This window comes from Salvelinus sp. IW2-2015, linkage group LG13 (assembly GCF_002910315.2).
Source record: "Salvelinus sp. IW2-2015 linkage group LG13, ASM291031v2, whole genome shotgun sequence".
Lineage (NCBI taxonomy): Eukaryota > Metazoa > Chordata > Actinopteri > Salmoniformes > Salmonidae > Salvelinus > Salvelinus sp. IW2-2015.
Window position 1 is genome coordinate 46,402,683 of NC_036853.1, and position 19,349 is coordinate 46,422,031.

General features: G+C 43.1%; 1 protein-coding gene across 2 annotated transcripts; it reads right to left on the reverse strand.

The window, feature by feature from the left end:
* Positions 1-138: 138 nt before the first annotated feature.
* Positions 139-18,705, reverse strand: tmod1 (tropomodulin 1). Of its 2 annotated transcripts, XM_023998456.3 has the most exons (11): positions 18,371-18,705; positions 14,195-14,405; positions 12,373-12,529; positions 9,480-9,596; positions 7,148-7,237; positions 6,535-6,665; positions 6,002-6,109; positions 5,592-5,735; positions 4,447-4,591; positions 2,849-2,973; positions 139-2,398 (listed from the first exon to the last, which is right to left on the reverse strand). In XM_023998456.3, the coding sequence occupies exons 2-11, from the start codon at positions 14,318-14,320 to the stop codon at positions 2,396-2,398; spliced, it is 1,146 nt and encodes a 381-aa protein (XP_023854224.1). In that variant the 5' UTR covers positions 14,321-14,405; positions 18,371-18,705; the 3' UTR covers positions 139-2,395. The 2 variants fall into 2 exon arrangements, with proteins under 2 accessions (XP_023854224.1, XP_023854225.1); XM_023998457.3 differs by lacking the exon at positions 2,849-2,973.
* Between the last annotated feature and the right edge of the window lie 644 nt (positions 18,706-19,349).

The following is a 19,349-nucleotide window of genomic DNA, read 5'->3' on the forward strand; positions in this document are numbered from 1 at the left end:
TGGAACTATGTAGTTCTCTCAACCTTCCCCTAGAGGGCGGTGTTATACGTCAACCTCCCCCAGAGGGCGGTGTTATACATGGTTTGGAGGCATAGGCCTTGAAGCGTAAAAACAGTACAAATATCACAGTACACAATACTTTCAAACCTGATTTATCCATGAACAAAAAAACAACAACAATAATGTGAATTATCTAACAAAAACATACTCAATACTCAAGCAAATACTGCAGAGAAAGAACAACAGCCAGGCTAGGGCAAGGAGAACACAGTCATATTCAGCAGTAGTTCATACTGGGATGGTTTGTTGTACACACCATAGTTGTCCCTTTTGACCATACAGTAATATACCTAATCAGTAGCGTCATGCTCTTTGAATCTGAGGGGGCACGTATCCCCCTCATTCCATCCTTCATCCAATATAATATATATTGTTTATTTTACACAGATTTAATGATAGGATATTGAATTTAGTCATCAGTGCTCCCCTGATACCTGGCCACATAGCAACAATACCCGAAGGAGTGTTCATTAAGGAATAATCTCATAGGACCTTACAACAGGCAGGAAAAGTCGTTTGTCTTTATGCTTTTTCTTGGGCTTTGATAGGCTACAGTGATGACAGTGAATTCTTAGTTTGCACACTTTTTGGGGTTGCAGACACATTCAACTAAGAGCATTTCTACCAGTGTAACTGAAAAAAGGGGAGGGGGGAATGCTGCAACTCCCTTTACTGTGTAACTCAAGTAATAATTTAACATAATCAATCATAACTTGCCATGATGACAAGTCATCACATCTGCCGGGTGTAAGTACTGATTCAGTCAACCCACCCTCATAGAGACAGCCACTAAGAGCTGGTCCTAGATCAGTTTGTCCATCAGTGACCAATACACTTGTGAACAAACTTCTAATATACACTGAGTGTACAAAATATTAGGAACACCTTCCTTATGAGTTTGAGCCCTTTTGCCCTCAGAACAGCCTCAATCGGTCTGGGCATGGACTCTACAAGGTGTCGAAAGCGTTCCACAGGGATGCTGGCCAATGTTGACTCCAATACTTCCCACAGTTGTGTCAAGTTGGCTTGATGTCCTTTGGGTGGTGGACCATGCTTGATACACAAGGGAAAGTGTTGAGCGTGAAAACCACAGCAGCGTTGCAGTTCTTGACACACTCAAACAGGTGCACCTGGCACCTACTACCATACCCCATTCAAAGGCACTTAAATCTTTTGTCTTGCCCATTCACCCTCTGAATGGCACACATACACAATCCACATCTCAATTGTCTCAAGGCTTCAAAATCCTTACTTAACCTGTCTCCACCCCTTCATCTACACTGATCTGGATTTAACAAGTGTTATCAATAAAGGATCATAGCAGATATCGACTTCGTCACAAAACTGATCTAGAACCAACGCTTAGTAGCAACCTCTCTGTGTAAGATTTGACTGAGAAGACTTCAGTAATACTACAGAATTTACACAATAGCAGACAAACTGATCTAGGACCAGCTTCTAGTGGCTGTCTCCATGGAGTAAACTTGGACAAACAAACAACTTACACCCCAAAATGTTTTTAAATCTGCAACAATTCCTCTGAACATAGCTCCTATGTAACCGTTATGTGCCATTGCTTACAGACAGTGTGAGTTGCAGACTAAAAACGTATCTTATATGAACCTCACACTGAAAAACATTACTTTAAGTGGTTGCAAAATGCTGAAATACATAATGTGGTACTAACGTCATAACCAAGTTAAGTCATTTACATTTTAGTCATTTAGAAGACGCTCTTATCCAGAGTGACTTACTGGAGCAATTAGGGTGAAGTGCCTTGCTCAAGGGCACATTGGCAGATTTTTTCCCACCTAGTTGGCTAGGGATTTGAACTAGCGACCTTTCGGTTACTGGCCCAACGCTCTTAACCATTAGGCTACCTGTTGCCCATGGCATGTGGTACAATATACATTATGGGTGTAACACCATTTAATCTTCCACCACCACAAGTTCATCTCCAGTAAACAAACTAACAAAATAAATATTTTCTGTATAGGTGGGCTGCTTCTCTATGTCACAATTACCAGATATTATTACCGAAGATATCTAAACCAATATCAGTAGAAAACTGTGAAGGAAACAATAGTACAATAGTAGATCAACTCCATGCCACAGTAGGAACAAGGTTTGCCAAAGCCCCTGACATTCGAATTGGAACGATTTCGGTCATCGCGGAGGGGTCGAGGTTAGGGTTGGGGAAGCAGGGGTTGATGGGATATCTGTTGGAGGGCGTCTGGCTGAATACGGGGCTGGGCGGGGCCGGGCAGTGCCTGGCGGCGCTACACGCTTGTCCGACACTTGGGGAAGATGGGACCTCCTTCAAGCCTTCTCTTTCTTACTGTTGTCAGAGAAGAAAAAATAGAAATTAGACCAACTATTAAAACATATCAGTTCCTTCTGTGTCTTCGGTAAAATCATGTTTTACTCAAACACAACAAATACTTGACTCAAAGGAATGGCAATGAAGGAAGAGTTTGAAGTAAGAAAAACAGCTTGAAAGAAAGCAGAAAAAAACCTGTTCCAAAGGTTTGAAAGAGGCAGTTTAGAATAAAATAGCTCTAACTGCAAAAAGCCCTTAAGCAATCAGTCCTACAGTGAAGACCCACTTAAGAACTCAAGAGCTACTGGAGAAAGATTGCCAGATCTGCCACTGCTGGGAAGAGTAGAGATGACGAAAGATGATGAGGAGGAATGGAAGGCACAACACAGGGAGTTGTGGGTAGAACTCAAGGAAAATAAGCAGGAGAAGTTTGAAGAGGTAGGACGAGGATACAACGGCTGTCTTTACTTTCTTGGTCTTGGGCTTGGTGAGTTTCGGCTTGAACCTTTTACCAAATGCCCTCTCCAGTTCCGGCACGGACAGAGTGAGAGTAAAGGAACCGTCCGAGTGATGATCGGATCGGATTACCCGAGCTGCAACACAACAGTGTTAAACACATAAACAAACAAACAGACACACACACACGAGCACTGAGTGAAGCACACGCGCACACAAAAACCGTGAGTGACAGTTGACAGATCTGACATGCATTCTCTTTCACTCACTCTAGAAGAGAAAAAGTATTATGATCAAATAGACGTCAACCAAGACGAGAGCGGCTCATGCACATCTTTGGTGGAAGAGTCACCGAGTAGATAGAACTGGTACCATGCTGTGTTCAAGAGAAATGTCATCGTGATGTAAAACAACCCGATGACACATTGATGTCGGTGCGCAAACTAGGTCAATCATTTCGTTCCAAGAGATTAGTACAAGACCATCTCTTATTTTTAACAGTCTTTGTACAAGACCTGACATGTCTTTGATCATGTGTTCTGGACCCCAAAACATGTAGCCCGATGACTCACACTAAATTCTCCCGCTGCTCTGTCGTTCGCTATAGACTTTAGTCCGAGACTGCTGTCACTGAAGTCGTTTGCGGTGACAATGGGCGTTGTACTAAACAAAGTCATCATCAAAACCAATGATGAATTTTCAAACCGCCACTTTACCCACCTGTGTTCTGGCTCTGGCTCAACCCATGGGTTTCTGGACCAATCAGACGGCCCGAATGTGTTTGCATTCAGTGACGGGTCAGGGAACTACTCAGATCCATAATCATTGAGGAGAAATAAGGAACGTAAGACAGCGTGGAGCGGCATAGCGTTTGGCRGGAGCAAGGAGTCTGGGTAGCCAGGCAACAACACAAGTCCCTGAATAGACCCATTTGAGTGCACATCCCAAATGGTACCCTGTTCCCTATATAGTGCACTACTCTTGACCAGAGCCCTACTGTACGGGTTAGTGAACTATAAATGGAATAGGGTGCCTATAAAAAGGGAATAGGGTGCCACTTGGGACGCAGTCCATGTCTCTAGTGGTGTCTCAGCTGTTGTGAGGGATCACACTGGGAAGTCTGGGAGCGTTTCACTGGAGCACCACTTTAGTTCTAGTGATGTCATCTTCCAGGAAGGGATCCAAACAGCCGAGCGTTTTGATTGGCTTGGCTCCTCCCATTATTTAGTTACGTTAAACAACGATGGTGAATTAAGAGGGATTACAATCGGCTACTACTGGGTCTGGAGTTACATCTGATGCATGCTCTGCACCTTCTCTAGCAGGTTTTATTAGTTCAACGTTGTTTTGAAAAATGGAGTGAGTGGGTGGGTGGGTGAGTGGGTGGGTGGGTGAGTGAGTGAGTGAGTGAGTGAGTGAGTGAACATCTCTAAGATTGTGAGTGTCGATGGGAGAGAAACAGTGAGTATAAAAGAGCGATTTTAATCTATTGTGAGTGAGTGAGTTAGTCTTTGAATCTCAATCTCAGTCAGGTTGTTAGCATTAGGGCTAGCAGAACTTCCATCTCAGCCAGGTTGTTAGCATTAGGGCTAGCAGAACCATCATCTCACCCAGGTCATTGTTGTTCATCATGGCGTTGGAGCCCCTCAGCCTGGGGCCCTGCTGGGTAAAGTGGTAGCCAAACTTCAACAACGTGGTGTTCTTCTCCAGCATGCTGGCTATCTCCATCTCCACCTTGTTACCTAGCGGCTGGCTCTGGAGGAAGGGGAAAGGGGGAATCAGACCTGGATTCAAATAGTATTTGTTTCCTTACAAATTGAGCGTTTGATTGAGCCTGTCTGCACTGTCAGATGGGCAGCTTAAATAATTGGAGAAAAAACTGGACATAGAAGGAATCACCCAGCGGGTAAAACTGGTTGAAATGACGCCATTACAAACCAATTTACAACCAGACATTACGTCATGTAAACCAGTGAACCTAGGTGATTTCCCAATGTCCTGTTTGAAATAACTGGTTACAATGCAGCCATTCCTGGTTGTAAAATGGAGTCATTTCAACCAGCTTGTCCACTGGGTAATGTTCATCCATGACTCAGCACAATTAATAAATGAAGGCGAAGTTGTTAGTCATGTGTCTAAATATAAAACCTTACGGAATCAAAGAGATTCAGCACAGTTTATGTTAGGAAAAAATGATTCACTGGCAAGAGGTAGCCCAGCATGGGCAAAACTGGTTGAAATGAGGTCAATGCAACAAGCAGATTTCAACCGTTTTTAGCTGCAATCTGGTTAATCAGGTTGCAATGATGTCCTTTCAACCAGTTTTGCCCACTGGGAAGGAATAACGGCTACTGAGTGTTGGCACTAGCACCATTATCACACCACAATGAATCAATCGAATGATTAGCTTTTTACAATCTGACCCTGTTGAAACAGTAGACTCAAGTGGTCCTTGTGATGTCTTATTGTAACTGGCTGGGCCGGGCACTGTGACAACAAAAATAGGGTGATTCCTCATGAAACCAGGACAAAAAAATACCATGATTTCATTCGGATTTTCACGAAATGTTTTCCATAGAAAGGTCCTTTGGAGGAAGGATTGTCGACATATATTTGACATTTGTATCTTAAAGCATCATTGAGAAATAATTTGTAGAAGTTGTAATATTTGTGACATTTTGGCATTACCCAGGCCTCCTTTATATTGTCTGTCAGTAGAATGGACCAATAACGATTGTGCTGTATTTTATTGTACCTGGTTGTCGATCTTGAGTTCCTGCAGGGTTGTGTTGGACTGCAGTGAGGCGATGAGAGCCAGGATGCCCGTCCCTGTGATGAAGTTGGATTCTATGTTCAGACTCTTCAGTGTGGTGTTCCCCTTCAGCATCTCTGCCAGAGCCTGAGACACAGAGACGCAGCAAATGGGGACAGTATATTTATACGGGCTATAATTAGACCCATATCTGAAATGGCATCATTTCCCCCCATCTATATTTTTGACCAGGCCACAGGCCCAGGTATTAAGGCCATGGGAGGTCATTTAAATAAAACTGAATTTCCAGATGCAGATGACTTCGAATGAAGACGTGTACATTCGCATCGTCTCACGTAACTGTTACAGTATGTGTGTAGGGGATTTGTTCCAGACATAACAGCAATACTCACAAAGGCTACGGGATCATTACTCCTGGTTCCCACGATGCTGAAGCGTTCCACTGCAGTGTTCTCCGTCAGGGCGTCTGCATAGGCCTTCAGCGTCTTCACTGGAATGTTCTGGAACACAAGAGGCAATACTTCAAATCAATAAAGCCACGACACGCGCTACTGTTTAAATCAGACGGACTACAAATGCATTTGAAAAGACTGGAGAATAACCTAAATCAAATGTTGACTCCAGAGTAGAGGTTTGCCCTGACCTCTTGAAGTCAGACTGAGAAGAGTGTGGTACATGTGTGTCTCCTATGGGGGTCCCGTGTGGCTCGGTTGGTAGAGCATTGCAATGCCAGGGTTGTGAGTTCGACCAGTACAAAAAAAGTTGGAAAATATATGCACTAACTACTGTAAACCGGATAAGAGCGTCTGCTAAATGACTAAAGACAACAACAAAAAAATTTACAAATGTTTATGGTAGGAGGACATAATGACATCATATAAATCAATTATACTGACTGTGCATGTGAATCAATATAATGTAGCACCTTGATGTTGTTGAGGTTGACCTCCAGCAGGTCAGGATCGTTCCTCTGCATCCTCAGCAGCGTCTCCTCCACGTCAGTAGAGTTGGGCTGCTCATCAGGCACAGGCTTATACTGAGTACACTGGATAACACCTATAGGAAAACACAGGCTTATACTGAGTACACTGGATAACAGCTATAGGAAAATATGTTAGTAACAATACCTATATCATGTAAATCAGTAATAACAACGGCACTCTAGGTGTTTAATGTTGAAAGAAAAATAATTATTTGCAGCACTTAGTTTGTTTGGCTGAACCAGCATGTCTTTAAATTATATTATTTAACGTCAGAAAGGTTGCAACGAGGATTGTAAAAGTCTTCAGTTGTAACAGGAACATTTTGTCCAGTTCTCTTTGGACCTTTGATGTTGGTTCTGTTCATGTTTTATTTTTAACTTCCCTGAACTGCCTGAAACACGTACGCTTTGGTGCCACTCTTTCTTAAATCCACTTGAAAAACAAAACCCTAATAAGTACAATACATGGTAGGATAAACAGATGAATCATCGTTAAAACGATGCCTGAAAACTTTGGCACTTACAGGAGGGATACAGACACACACGGTATACTTACTGTTAAGGCCTTGTTTGTTGACTATATTGCTGCTGGCCAAAGCCTCGTAGTACTGCTGGTTACTCATCAGAGTGTGCATTCCCAAAATGGCTGGAGGGAGGGAAGAGAAGAGATGGAGAGACAGACAAAAGGAGCCGAGAGAGAGAACACGGAAAAAGAAAATTTAAGTGAGAGATGTGGGGGGGGGGGGGGGGGGGGGGGGGGGGGGGGGGGGGGGGGCGGGGGGGGGGGAGGGGGGGGGGGGGGAAGAGAGAGAGAGAAGAGAGAGAGAGAGGAGAGAGAGAGAGAGTAGAGAAGAGAGAGAGAGAGAGAGAAGAGAGAGAGAGAGAGAGGAGAGAGAGAGAGAGAGAGAGAGAGAGAGAGAGAGAGAGAGAGAAGAGAAAGAGAGAAGAATGAGAAGAGAGAAGAGAGAGAGAGAGAGAGAGAGAGAGAGAGAGAGAGAGAAGAGAGAGAGAGAGAGAGAGAGAGAGAGAGGAGAGACGAGAAGAAGAGAGAGAGAGGAGAGAGAGAGAGAGAGAAGAGAAGAGAGAAGAGAAGAGAGAGAGAGGAGAGAGAGGAGAGAGAGAGAGAGAGAGGAGAGAGGAAGGGAAAGGAGGAGGATGAGAGAGAGAGAGAGAGAGAGAGAGAGAGAGAGAGAGAGAGAGAGAGAGAGAATACATTGTGTCAAATGACGTGAACACTGAAGGATAAACACAGAAGAGTTGACGTGGGTGCCAACGCTCTCCTTAGTTCAGCACATGATGTTTACTTGGCTAAGACAGCAGACAGGACACCCACAAGTGGGCCTTGAGAGCTGCCTTGTTCAAACTCGCAAACATCCAAGCCAAACTATCGGCTCGCAAAACATCTCACACACAGCAATAGATAGTCGTCCCTGTCATAGCCAGACATACAAAAGAACAACACTTGAGTCGATGCCAGCGTCTGCAAGTCATTATTAAATACATTGTTTAAATAGCACGCGTCACTGTTGCAGACGTCACACAATGCAGACATTATTCTCCCTGGCTTGGATGTCCTCTGCTGCCACAGTTAGAACGGTCCCTATGAATTGCAGGAACATGCTTGACTAGTCAATATGTTCTTGATTATCGCAAAGATCCCTGTTTTAGCTTTCATTTCAATCTTAGTTTTAATTGTTTTATCTTTGCTTCCCCCCCCCTCTCTTTTGCTGTACAGAGTCCTTGGGTTTTTGAAAAGCGCTTTAAATCAAATGTATTAGTAGCAGTAGCAGTCGTTTTATCTTGTGTCCAGTTTCATGGGAAAACTTGAATAAAATGTGCTTTCTGGACCACCGTAGATGACTTGGAGCCAGTACAAATGAACAAATGAGAGTGAAAAGATAGTAGTTCAGCAGAAAAGCAACGAAAAAAGAGCAAGTGTATTATTTTCATCTGTCAGTATGACGGAGAGTGTGAGAACAGTTAGTTATCTTTGAGATAAACAACGGAGAACGAGTGGTCCATTTTAAGCAGCCGTGAAGAGTTAGTTGGTAACTCATCATGAGGAGGCTGAGGATTAATTACAAACCATTGGAAATGTCCGGGAGGACCAAAACAAACGCTGGCAAGCAAACCACTTGTCACTAATTAACACTAACACTTAGTGAAGCAGAGAGAAATACAAGCAATATAATGTGCAGCTAGTGTTAGGGCCGGGACGATTGCAATATATGAACCAGTAGCACCGAGGCAAAAATGAAAACACGAAGCAGACCAAACTTTTTGGTCCTTTAAAAACCTGTTGTATATAACATTTTATGTGCTATAGCTTGGAAAATAAATARATGTGACTCTGGATGACAACATAATGAGGTTTGTTTCCAACATTAGGTCTGTCTTCCTAAAGAAGTTAAATTTGCTTCGTGTTTCGTTTCCTTGCCAAGATACTAACGACTACTGCTATCGTCCCAGCCCTAGCTAGTGTGTGGGCTGGTAAATACCGCGGCTGCTTGTCATAAAGCCCAGAGAGAGGGCAACCATGGTGTCCAACTGCAGTGAGGAGCAGCAATGGAAGGGGTGATGACGATGACAGGATATAGGGGGAACAGGGAGAAGGAGGCGAAGAAGGGTGGGATCACTAGACGAGATAGAGGAGAGTTAGAGAGGAAAGGAGGAAGTTACTGACGGAGGAGTGAACAGTGAAGCTGATTTAGTGTCCGGGATCGTTCTAAAGTGACTGTTTAGTTAGCATGGATTTAAACTTATTAGCTGAAGAAGGTGAATAGACTGAAGATAAAACAAGAACGGTGATAGCAGAAAAGATAGCAAAAAGGGATCTGTTTACGTCTGTCTGTAAATGTGTGTGCACGTGAAGGTGCATGTCTTTCTACCGGCAATGTCGCAGATCTCAGCGTCGCTGGCGTTGGCCAGTGCTTCCTCCAGCTCTGGCTCCAGAGTTACATTCTCCATGATGGGATCCACCACCTTCTTAGGTATAAAGACTTTCCCTGGAAGATATAGGACAATCGTTAACACAGTACATGCCACTATTCATCTCCACCCGGGACAGTCAGAAAAGGACTGGACACATCTCAGAGCCTGGTTCCGCTCTAGGTTTCTTCCGGGTTCCTGCCTTTCTAGGGAGTTTTCCCTAGCCACCGTGCTTCTACATCTGCATTGCTTGCTGTTTGGGGTTTTGGGCCGGGTATTTGTAAAGCACTTTATGACAACTGTTCATGTAAAAAGGGCTTTATAAAATACATTTGATTGATTTGATATATTTATTACTACTACTATTCTTACTAGTACGACTACTACATCCCACTACTATACCAGCTCGATTCTAATTCCATTTTTTAATTGGTCATTTGACTGCAGGAAAGCAGAAACATCAATGCCCCGATAGTAAAATAGACTGATCATTACCCAATAGTAGCCAACTACCATTATACAGTGAACATGACCGTACGCTCTGTGAGGAAAACGTCCATTTTGTTTCCATCTACGTAACACTGACTGACAACAGAAAATACAAGGCTGATATGCAATATCACATTACGTCATCGGGCGCTTTTCATATCGTCACTCAGAGTGAGCTGTAAAAAGCCAGGCAGCCTGTTGGGACAGATGGGGGCAAAGACCTTCTCGAGTTTACCCAACCACGTCTGACATGTAGCGCCCCGCGTCACGCTGCCCCAGCCTCAGAACACCGGAACAGGATTATGTGAATGAACACTGAGGGGAGGAAGGCTGCAGTGACAGGCTGTGTGTGTGGTCCAATTATCGACCGTTCTCCCAAAGTTTGCAGACTGTGCACTTGTCTTGCACACTCCCTGTCATGGAAGGAATCATTGGCTGGAGGGAGTTGATCCATAACGGGAAGTGCTCGAGTGCAGACTTTGGGATAAGAGAGTTGGGACGTAGCCACAGTCCACCGTTAGATCAGGGGCCATATGTATCTGATGTAGTACCTGTTCCAGTAATCATATTCATTTGGATCTAAACTGCTAAACTGATCATAGATCAGCACTCCTATTCTGAGACACTTTATGAATACAAGGTCTGATGTCTTACTAATATCAGTCACAGGTCCAGGATCAGCTACAGCAGCGTCCGTCCTGCTGGCCTTGACTGTAGCCTGGATGATCTGTTCTGGGGTCTGTGGAACCAATGGAACCAGTGGAGCCGTTCCAACTTTCAACTGGAAAGTCACCTCACCTTCAGGCTAGCTGCTGGGTGCCAGGATGTAGCAGGATGTTCGTCTCTGTGGTTGGTCGGTACCTGTCACCTATCAGGCTTGGCTGAGACACAGTGCTTGCTTGAGTGTTTGAGATCGACTGCACAGAATCAGTGATCTACAAATCACCTTGCATCCCAAATAATACTCCTTATGTGATCAAGATTAGAGATTCCGGGCCTTACCTCGCTAAAACTTGATCCCCCCAGACTGTACGCTGTCTGGCGGACACACAGAGAGACAGGCTGATACCCAGCAGGCTACATCTACACCTGAGTGGATCTGGGATGAGTCAGCTGGCACCAGGCCCTGCTTTCTACCTGGATATGTCCAGATATAAGGAAGGACGAACTAGAGGACTCTGTTGCGGCTGGCCCAGTTTCCCAGAACCAGACTGTCTGAGATCATAATTGGTCTGATAGGTTGGCAGACTCGGCTCAGGCAGTTTCGTAGCTGGATATGTCCAGACAGATGCAAGAACAGATGAACCAGCATACAGACTGGGTTGCGACTGGGTCCAGTTTCCTGGAACTAGCTATTGTCTGTGACCACTGATTGGTCCTGATGGATGTAGGACTTTAGGCCTTTATTTACATGGCTGTAATGTTCTGAAAGTATTAGTATCTCGGCACGCTGACAGTAGGGTTCACCTCACAAGGTTATTATCACAGCTTGCATGTCCCTGGCCACGGTCCATGTTGGCCTCCAGCCACTTCTCCTAGCCAAGCTAGACCCTATCCCTTCTGTGTTCATAGATCTGACAGGATTTCATGTAAACAATATTTAACCCTTATTTTACCAGGTAAGTTGACTGAGAACACATTCTCATTTACAGCAACAACCTGGGGAATAGTTACAGGGGAGAGGAGGGGGGATGAATGAGCCAGTTGTAAGCTGGGGATGATTAGGTGACCGTGATGGTATGAGGGCCAGATTTGGAATTTAGCCAGGACACCGGGGTTAACACCCCTACTCTTACGTTAAGTGCCATGGGATCTTTAGTGACCACAGAGCGTCAGGACACCCGTTTAACGTCCCATCCGAAAGACAGCACCCTACACAGGGCAATGTCCCCAATCACTGCCCTGGGGCATGGGGATCTTTTTTTTTTGACCAGGAAAGGAAAGATTGCCTCCTACTGGCCCTCCAACACCACTTCCAGCAGCATCTGGTCTCCCGTCTAGGAACCAACCCTGCTTATCATCAGAAGCAAGCCAGCAGTGGGATGCAGGGTGGTATGCTGCGGGCCGATAGGGGGATGGATACACCCCACAAGTGGAGATTCTGCCATATTGGTAAAATCTATCTGGAGTATGAACCAAAATGGAACTGGGCTCCTACCACACAACTCAATGAGGACACATGGAATTTTAGATTACTTCCTTGACTGAATTGAAATAGAACTGACCCCAACTCTGGTTGGGGGTCGGCACGGCACAGCGTTACGTCAGTGCTCAGATCAGATCTAACAGGGTCCTACCTCTCTTCTCTCCAGGGAAGCACAGGCCTATAGTGGTATTCTATCATGCTGGGAACTGAGGTCATACCTCTCTTCTCTCCAGTGAACGGAACCAGGTCCTCCTTGTCAGGGTGTTCCTTGGCCTGCTTCTCCAGGTGGGCTACCAGGTTCTCTCTCTGGAAGGTTCCGGTCGGCGCCTTCTTGGTCTGATCCTTCTGCCTCATCCCGGCCGGCAACAGGGCATTCTAAAGACAGGAAGGATTTATCATTGGCCGATAATGCTAACAACGGGTTGCACTTACACTAGGTAAGAGGGTATTCTAACCACAGGGAAGGATTGTCATTGGCCAATAATGATAGCAATGGGTGAGATTGCACTTGTTTATACACTACATTTTTCGTCCACTCTCGTGGGATAGTAACACACTTCCTAGTGTGTTCTACAGCTGAATGTAACAGTGAAAGGACACACACACCATCACTAACTGTGTTAAAATAACACTAACAGAAATAACAAAGGCAGTTCCCAGACCCAGATAGCTATTCTTAGACCGCAGCACGCTAAACCAGGTCTATATTATAGCAATAGACCGATATCTTGTCTTAGCTTTCAGCACCTATTAGTGCACTGGCCACTTACAGACAGCGTAGTATTTATACCTGTAGTATTTATACCTGTAGTATTTATACCTGTATTACTTATACCTGTATTACTTATACCTGTAGTATTTATACATGTATTATTTATACCTGTAGTATTTATACCTGACATATCAGTTTAACTCTTTAACATGGCTCTGTGGGAGATCTGGATGATATCGTCAAAAGTCAAGGAAAGACGGACAAGCACGCGCACACACACACACACACACACACACACACACACACACACACACACACTCCCCCAGTCATCTAAGCCTGGGCTGGCTCTTCTGGTATTGTAAGCGTCCAGACTTGATGTGAGCCGTCGACCATTCATCATAACCCTATTACAGCTTGTGTCAACACCTCGACGGAAGAGCTACTTATGAATAGGGATGAAGTCAAGCACCGCCGCATCACACAGCATTATAAATATATGATAGGCATAACTTAACATATATTATAAATAACAGATGAGGTCTACACTCTGAGAAGTTGCTGTTTTTCTCAACTTTCACTGGGAAGTTGGTTTGAGGATCACTGTATTGTTTAGACCTAGAACTGCATATTTGAATTGAATATACAGGGATACGATATATAGGCTAATATATGATATCAACGTGATATGACACGTTAATATGTTCGTGCCCTATAACAATGTCAAAAGGTTAAAAAAAAAAAATGTAAGTAATGAAATCTGAAATCAATCTGCCCGACTTGCGCTACGTCGTCATCCAACAACGCTTCCAGCTGAGATCTACTCCTGACTAAGTTGGTTTGACTGTCATTTGTCAGTCTTAGTCTGTGGGAGAATCTCAATTGTAAATTCCTCACGTCCTCGCTTCCTTCTTAAAACCCATTGGATGAGAAAGCCAGAAGTCCCGCCCCTCAGACCATCTCCTCCAATGGGTTTTGAGGAGGTGAGGCGAGAGGACGCAATTGAGATTCTCCACGTCTCTCAGATGTCAACCCTAATGCCTATATAGTGAGCTACTTTAAACCAGGGCTCTGGTACACCTGTAAACCTTAATATCTGAGCGTTATACCTACTGCATAGAGGGTTGCATGTTTGATATAAGGATCCTTTTATAGTCCTAGATTTTTTTAACGTGATAGTGTGATTTAATGCACTGTTCTGCTACCGACCTCTCATCTCTGTTGAGCTCGTAAAAAGATAAATGTTTTAGATTGTGTTGGGATCGAACTCCTAGCTCCAGATAACCAAGACACACACACACACACACACCAAGACAGAGTTTTAGACTTACGTCGGGATCTAACTCCTCCAGCTCATCCTCCAGCCTCTGTAGCTCTTCCTCTGAGAGTTTCTTCAGTAGTTCATCCTCGTCCACGTCCCTGTAGTTCACTACTTCCTTCTTATAGGAGGTGGACATGGCGGCGCAATAGAATCCCAGCGACTCCCCCAAACAATTTAATAAAAAGGCAACCAAGTGCCCAGCGATGTTTTCAAAAGGAAGTCTGCAAGGACGTGGACGACAAAAACAAACGAGACAAGGTTTAGTCAACATGGTTTGATTGGTTAACCAGCTGGATCCTAAATTTGGCCTACTGTACATCCAGTTAGACCTACTGAGTCATAAGGCAGACCAACCAGCAAAATCCAAACACCACATCTATCCAAGAAATTAGAGACTATTGGTAAACACCAATAACGTGATGTGTTGGATAAACACTGAAAAGTGGGCCCTTGACACACAGAAACTAACTTGTGTTGCTTAACTGTCTGGTATGTGCAGAGATGTTTGTGCCTGGTGCCATTAAAAGTTTTAAAAAATGTATTAAGAATGCTGTTTGCAGGTCCAACAACACTTCAGCCAAATACCTTGAGGCAGAGTTTTTCCCCAAACGCTGGGTGGGGTCGGATCCTACTTGTGGGTTGTGTCCCAAGCCCAGAGCATGGCTAGAAACATCCCTTACCCTCCAATGTTTGCAGATCTGTCAGGTTTAATCAATATAGTGGAAGCTTCACCACCACATTGCTTAGGCCCTATACCTACAGAGACAATTCAGATCTGCAAACATCAGAGGGTTAGGAGCAAGGGGGAGGGAGCAAATTGGGACAGGCTTGATGGGTCACGTAAAATAAATTATACTATCTTCATTTGGGTCAAAAAAAACATTTGAGAACCACTGCCGTTGTACTTACCTTCCGACAGTAGTCTACTTGGCTTTGCAACAACAAAAAAACAACTAACTTTCGGTGGGGATCACGACATGTCATGACCCCCAATTTTTTTTGAAACCACTGCTTTAAGAAGATAGGCCAACAGCACTTTTCTTTCAACGGGTGTATTCATTACGTCTTGAAACGGAAACCGTATACCGTTTAAGAAGCAAACCGAACAAAAAGGAAGGACCTACCTGAATTTGTCCAATAGAAACTAATTTTCGTTGCAAAACGTTTTCCATTTGGAGTAAACGGTTTCTGTTACAAAACGTTTTGCAACAGAATTGGCGTAATGAAGCCTGGCCTGGTCCTAAACTCTGATGGGGAACAGCTGATAAAAACAGCTCCCCTGTCACTCCCAGTCTGCTGGCAAACAGGAACATATTTATAGAGAGGCCTGGTTTCTGCTGTAACAATGCATAATTATGAACATAATTATGGTGACTCGTAGTTTCCGAGCTCATGGTTATCGTACTACATTACATATACAGTTGAATTCGGAAGTTTACATACACTTATGTTGGAGTCATTAAAACTTGTTTTTCAACCACTCRACAAATTCCTTGTTAACAAACTATAGTTTTGACAAGTCGGTTAGGACATCTACTTTGTGTATGACACAAGTAATTTGTCCAACAATTGTTTGTTTACAGACAAATTATTTCACTTATCATTCACTGTATTACAATTCCAGTGGGTCAGAAGTTTACATACACTAAGTTGACTGTGCCTTTAAACAGCTTGGAAAATTCCAGAAAATTATGTCATGGCTTTAGAAGCTTCTGATAGGCTAATTGGCATAATTTGAGTCAATTGGAGGTGTACTTGTGAATGTATTTCAAGGGCTACCTTCACATTCAGTGCCTCTTTGCTTGACATCATGGGAAAATCAAAAGAAATCAGCCAAGACATCAGAAAAAAAATTGTAGACCACAAGTCTAGTTCATCCTTGGGAGCAATTTCCAAACACCTGAAGGTACCACGTTCATCTGTACAAACGATAGTACGCAAGTTTAAACACCAATGGACCACGCAGCCGTCATACTGCTGTCACGCCCTGACCATAGAGAGCCCTTGTTTCTCTATGGTGTAGTAGGTCAGGGCGTGACTAGGGGGTATTCTAGTTTATAATGTCTATGTTGTGTTCTAGTTTATATTTTCTATGTTGGTGTTTTGTATGATTCCCAATTAGAAGCAGCTGGTAATCGTTGTCTCTAATTGGGGATCATATTTAAGTAGCTATTTTTCCCACCTGTGTTTGTGGGATATTGTTTTGTGTTTGTGCACCACGTAGTCACGTTTAGTTGTTCGTTTATTGATTTGTTTTGTTTAAGTTTCTCTTTGAATTAAATATGTGGAACTCAACATCCGCTGCACCTTGGTCCCGTTCTTACGAAAGCCGTGACAACTCCTCAGGAAGGAGACGCGTCCTGTGTCCTATAGATGAATGTACTTTGGTGCGAAATGTGCAAATCCATCCCAGAACAACAGCAAAGGACCTTGTGAAGATGCTGGAGGTAACAGGCACAAAAGTATCTATATCCACAGTAAAACGAGTCCTATATCGACATAACCTGAATGGCCGCTCAGCAAGGAAGAAGCCACTGCTCCAAAACCTCCATAAAAAAGCCAGACTACGGTTTGCAACTGCACATGGGGACAAAGATCAGACTTTTTGGAGAAATGTCCTCTGGTCTGATGAATCAAAAATGGAACTGTTTGGCCATAATGACCATCGTTATGTTTGTCGGAAAAAGGGAGAGTCTTGCAAGCCGAAGATCCCCATCCCAACCGTGAAGCACAGGGGTGGGAGCATCATGTTGTGGGGGTGCTTTGCTGCAGAAGGGAGTGGTGCACTTCACAAAATAGATGGTGTCAGGAAAATTGTGGATATATTGAAGCAACATCTCAAGACATCAGTCAGGAAGTTAAAGCTTGGTCTCAAATTGGTCTTCCAAATGGACAATGACGCCAAGCATACTTCCAAAGTTGTGGCAAAATGGCTGAAGGACAACAAAGTCAAGGTATTCGAGTGGCCATCACAAAGCCCTGACCTCAAACCTATAGAACATTTGTGGGCAGAACTGAAGAAGCGTGTGCGAGCAAGGAGGCCTACAAACCTGACTCAGTTACACCAGCTCTGTCAGGAGGAACGGGCCAAAATTCACCCAACTTATTGTGGGAAGCTTGTAGGAGGCTACCCGAAACGTTTGACCCAAGTTAAACAATTTAAAGGCTATGCTACCAAATACTAATTGAGTGTATGTAAACTTCTGACCCACTGGGAATGTGATGAAAGAAATAAAAGCTGAAATCAATAATTCTCTCTACTATTACTCTGACATTTCACATTCTTAAAATAAAGTGGTGATCCTAACTGACCTAAGACCGGGAATTTTTACAAGGATTAAATGTCAGGAATTGTGAAAAACTGAGTTTAAATGTATTTGGCTAAGGTGTATGTAAACGTCTGACTTCAACTGTATATTTAAGTCATTTAGCAGAGGTTCTTATCTCGAGCAACTTAGTGCATTCATCTTAAGGTAGCTAGGTAAGTCAACCACATAGAGCACAAATTGTAAGACATTTGACTAATACAAGTGACATTCAAGAGCTCTACACTTGTTGATCTAGGCCTAAAACCTAAATCTATCGAAAAATGCCTGAATTGACAATCTTTTCAAAGTTATTTAGAGTTCCCATTTGATCGAATACAATAATATTTGTTATGTTAAATGCAAACAATGTTATACTATATTTGGAAAGAAAGAAGAGGCGTTGGGAGATAAGTTAATGTTAAGAACGCTTGTAATTATCCCTATCAGTTTCTGGAGTTGATGCTAAGCAGGCCAGACAGCAAAATAATGTGAAAGGTTTTTGTTATTGGGTAGTAGGCCTGCAATACGTTGGTATTATTTTTTAAATTAAATACACTTCGATTGTGCTTTAACAAGCCCTAGGTTAACAAGATAGGTGGGGAATTTATACAGCTGTCGTCATTCATAGGCAGATTCGATGACAGGTGAAAATGCGAAGAATGTTTAACTTTGCATTCATTATGAATACTAAAATTAATACATTGAAAGAACAAAATAAAACAATACTTTAGTTTTTCCCACACTTCGAGTGAAAACCAGTTACTTTGAAGCTTCAGTCTGGGTTAAATCATGGGATATGGCAAAAGTTATTTTATTTAAATGTTGTATTTGTTAAGGACTTTTCCGCTAGAACAAGAAGTTATTTCATATGCACGTACCTCCTCCACTGCTTATCCGGGCTATTTATAGCGAACGGGTCCCGCTTTGTGACAGCTGAATACTTTGACCAGATATGGATTCTTTTAGGGCCAGTCGAGTCACACTAAAGAGTCGCTTCATACAAGGAAAGTAAAGTACGGCGCAACCAAGCGAAAAAAAGTTCGATATCCGCACGGATATCCTCGAATGTTGTCAACGGCAGCCGAGTTTAAATCCTTAACTTTGCTTTCAACTTGTCTTTCAGTGGTTCGCGTAATGTAGTACAACACTCCCACAAAGGCAAAGTGAACTCTCCGACCGCTACTCCTCCTCACCCGGCGCTGCCAGTCAAGTGATGTCACACACTTGTTCTCCAGGCAAGTGTGTTACATGGACATCAAATGATACAAGCGCCATTTACGTTACCAGTAGTAGACATTACCGGTGCATCAGAACAGCAGCAAAAACAATAGTGCGTTTTCATCGTAAAGAATAAAAACCTTTGTCTTTGAATACCATTTCGTATATTGTTTTAATTCAACTAAATTCATAACATAACTCTCCTTTCATATTCCACTCACGGTATAAACAGCTTAGTAGCTGTTATTGGTAATGAATATTACAATATATAACAAAGTTGTGCTTTTTAATGAACAATTTATTCAGCCAAATCTACATTAATCCATTTGAGCCATTTCCTTCAAAAGTAAAGTTAGTACTGTGGGATATTACACACAAAAAGCAAAATAAGTGTGAAAGTCAAATTTCACGCATTTCAAAAGTCAAGGTATTGAACAACGAATTACATACAATTGACTGAAATATAAACTTAAATAATAATTTAAGTAAAAGGCAAACAAATCACAAGTTAGAAGGACAAACGGCAAGACCAAAAGTTGGCGCTGAATAATAACTAAATCAGTAAAGAACTTTCTACACAAAGTATTTGATAGATTGAAACTGAACGATAAAGGACACTTTTTTTATATTACACTTGAA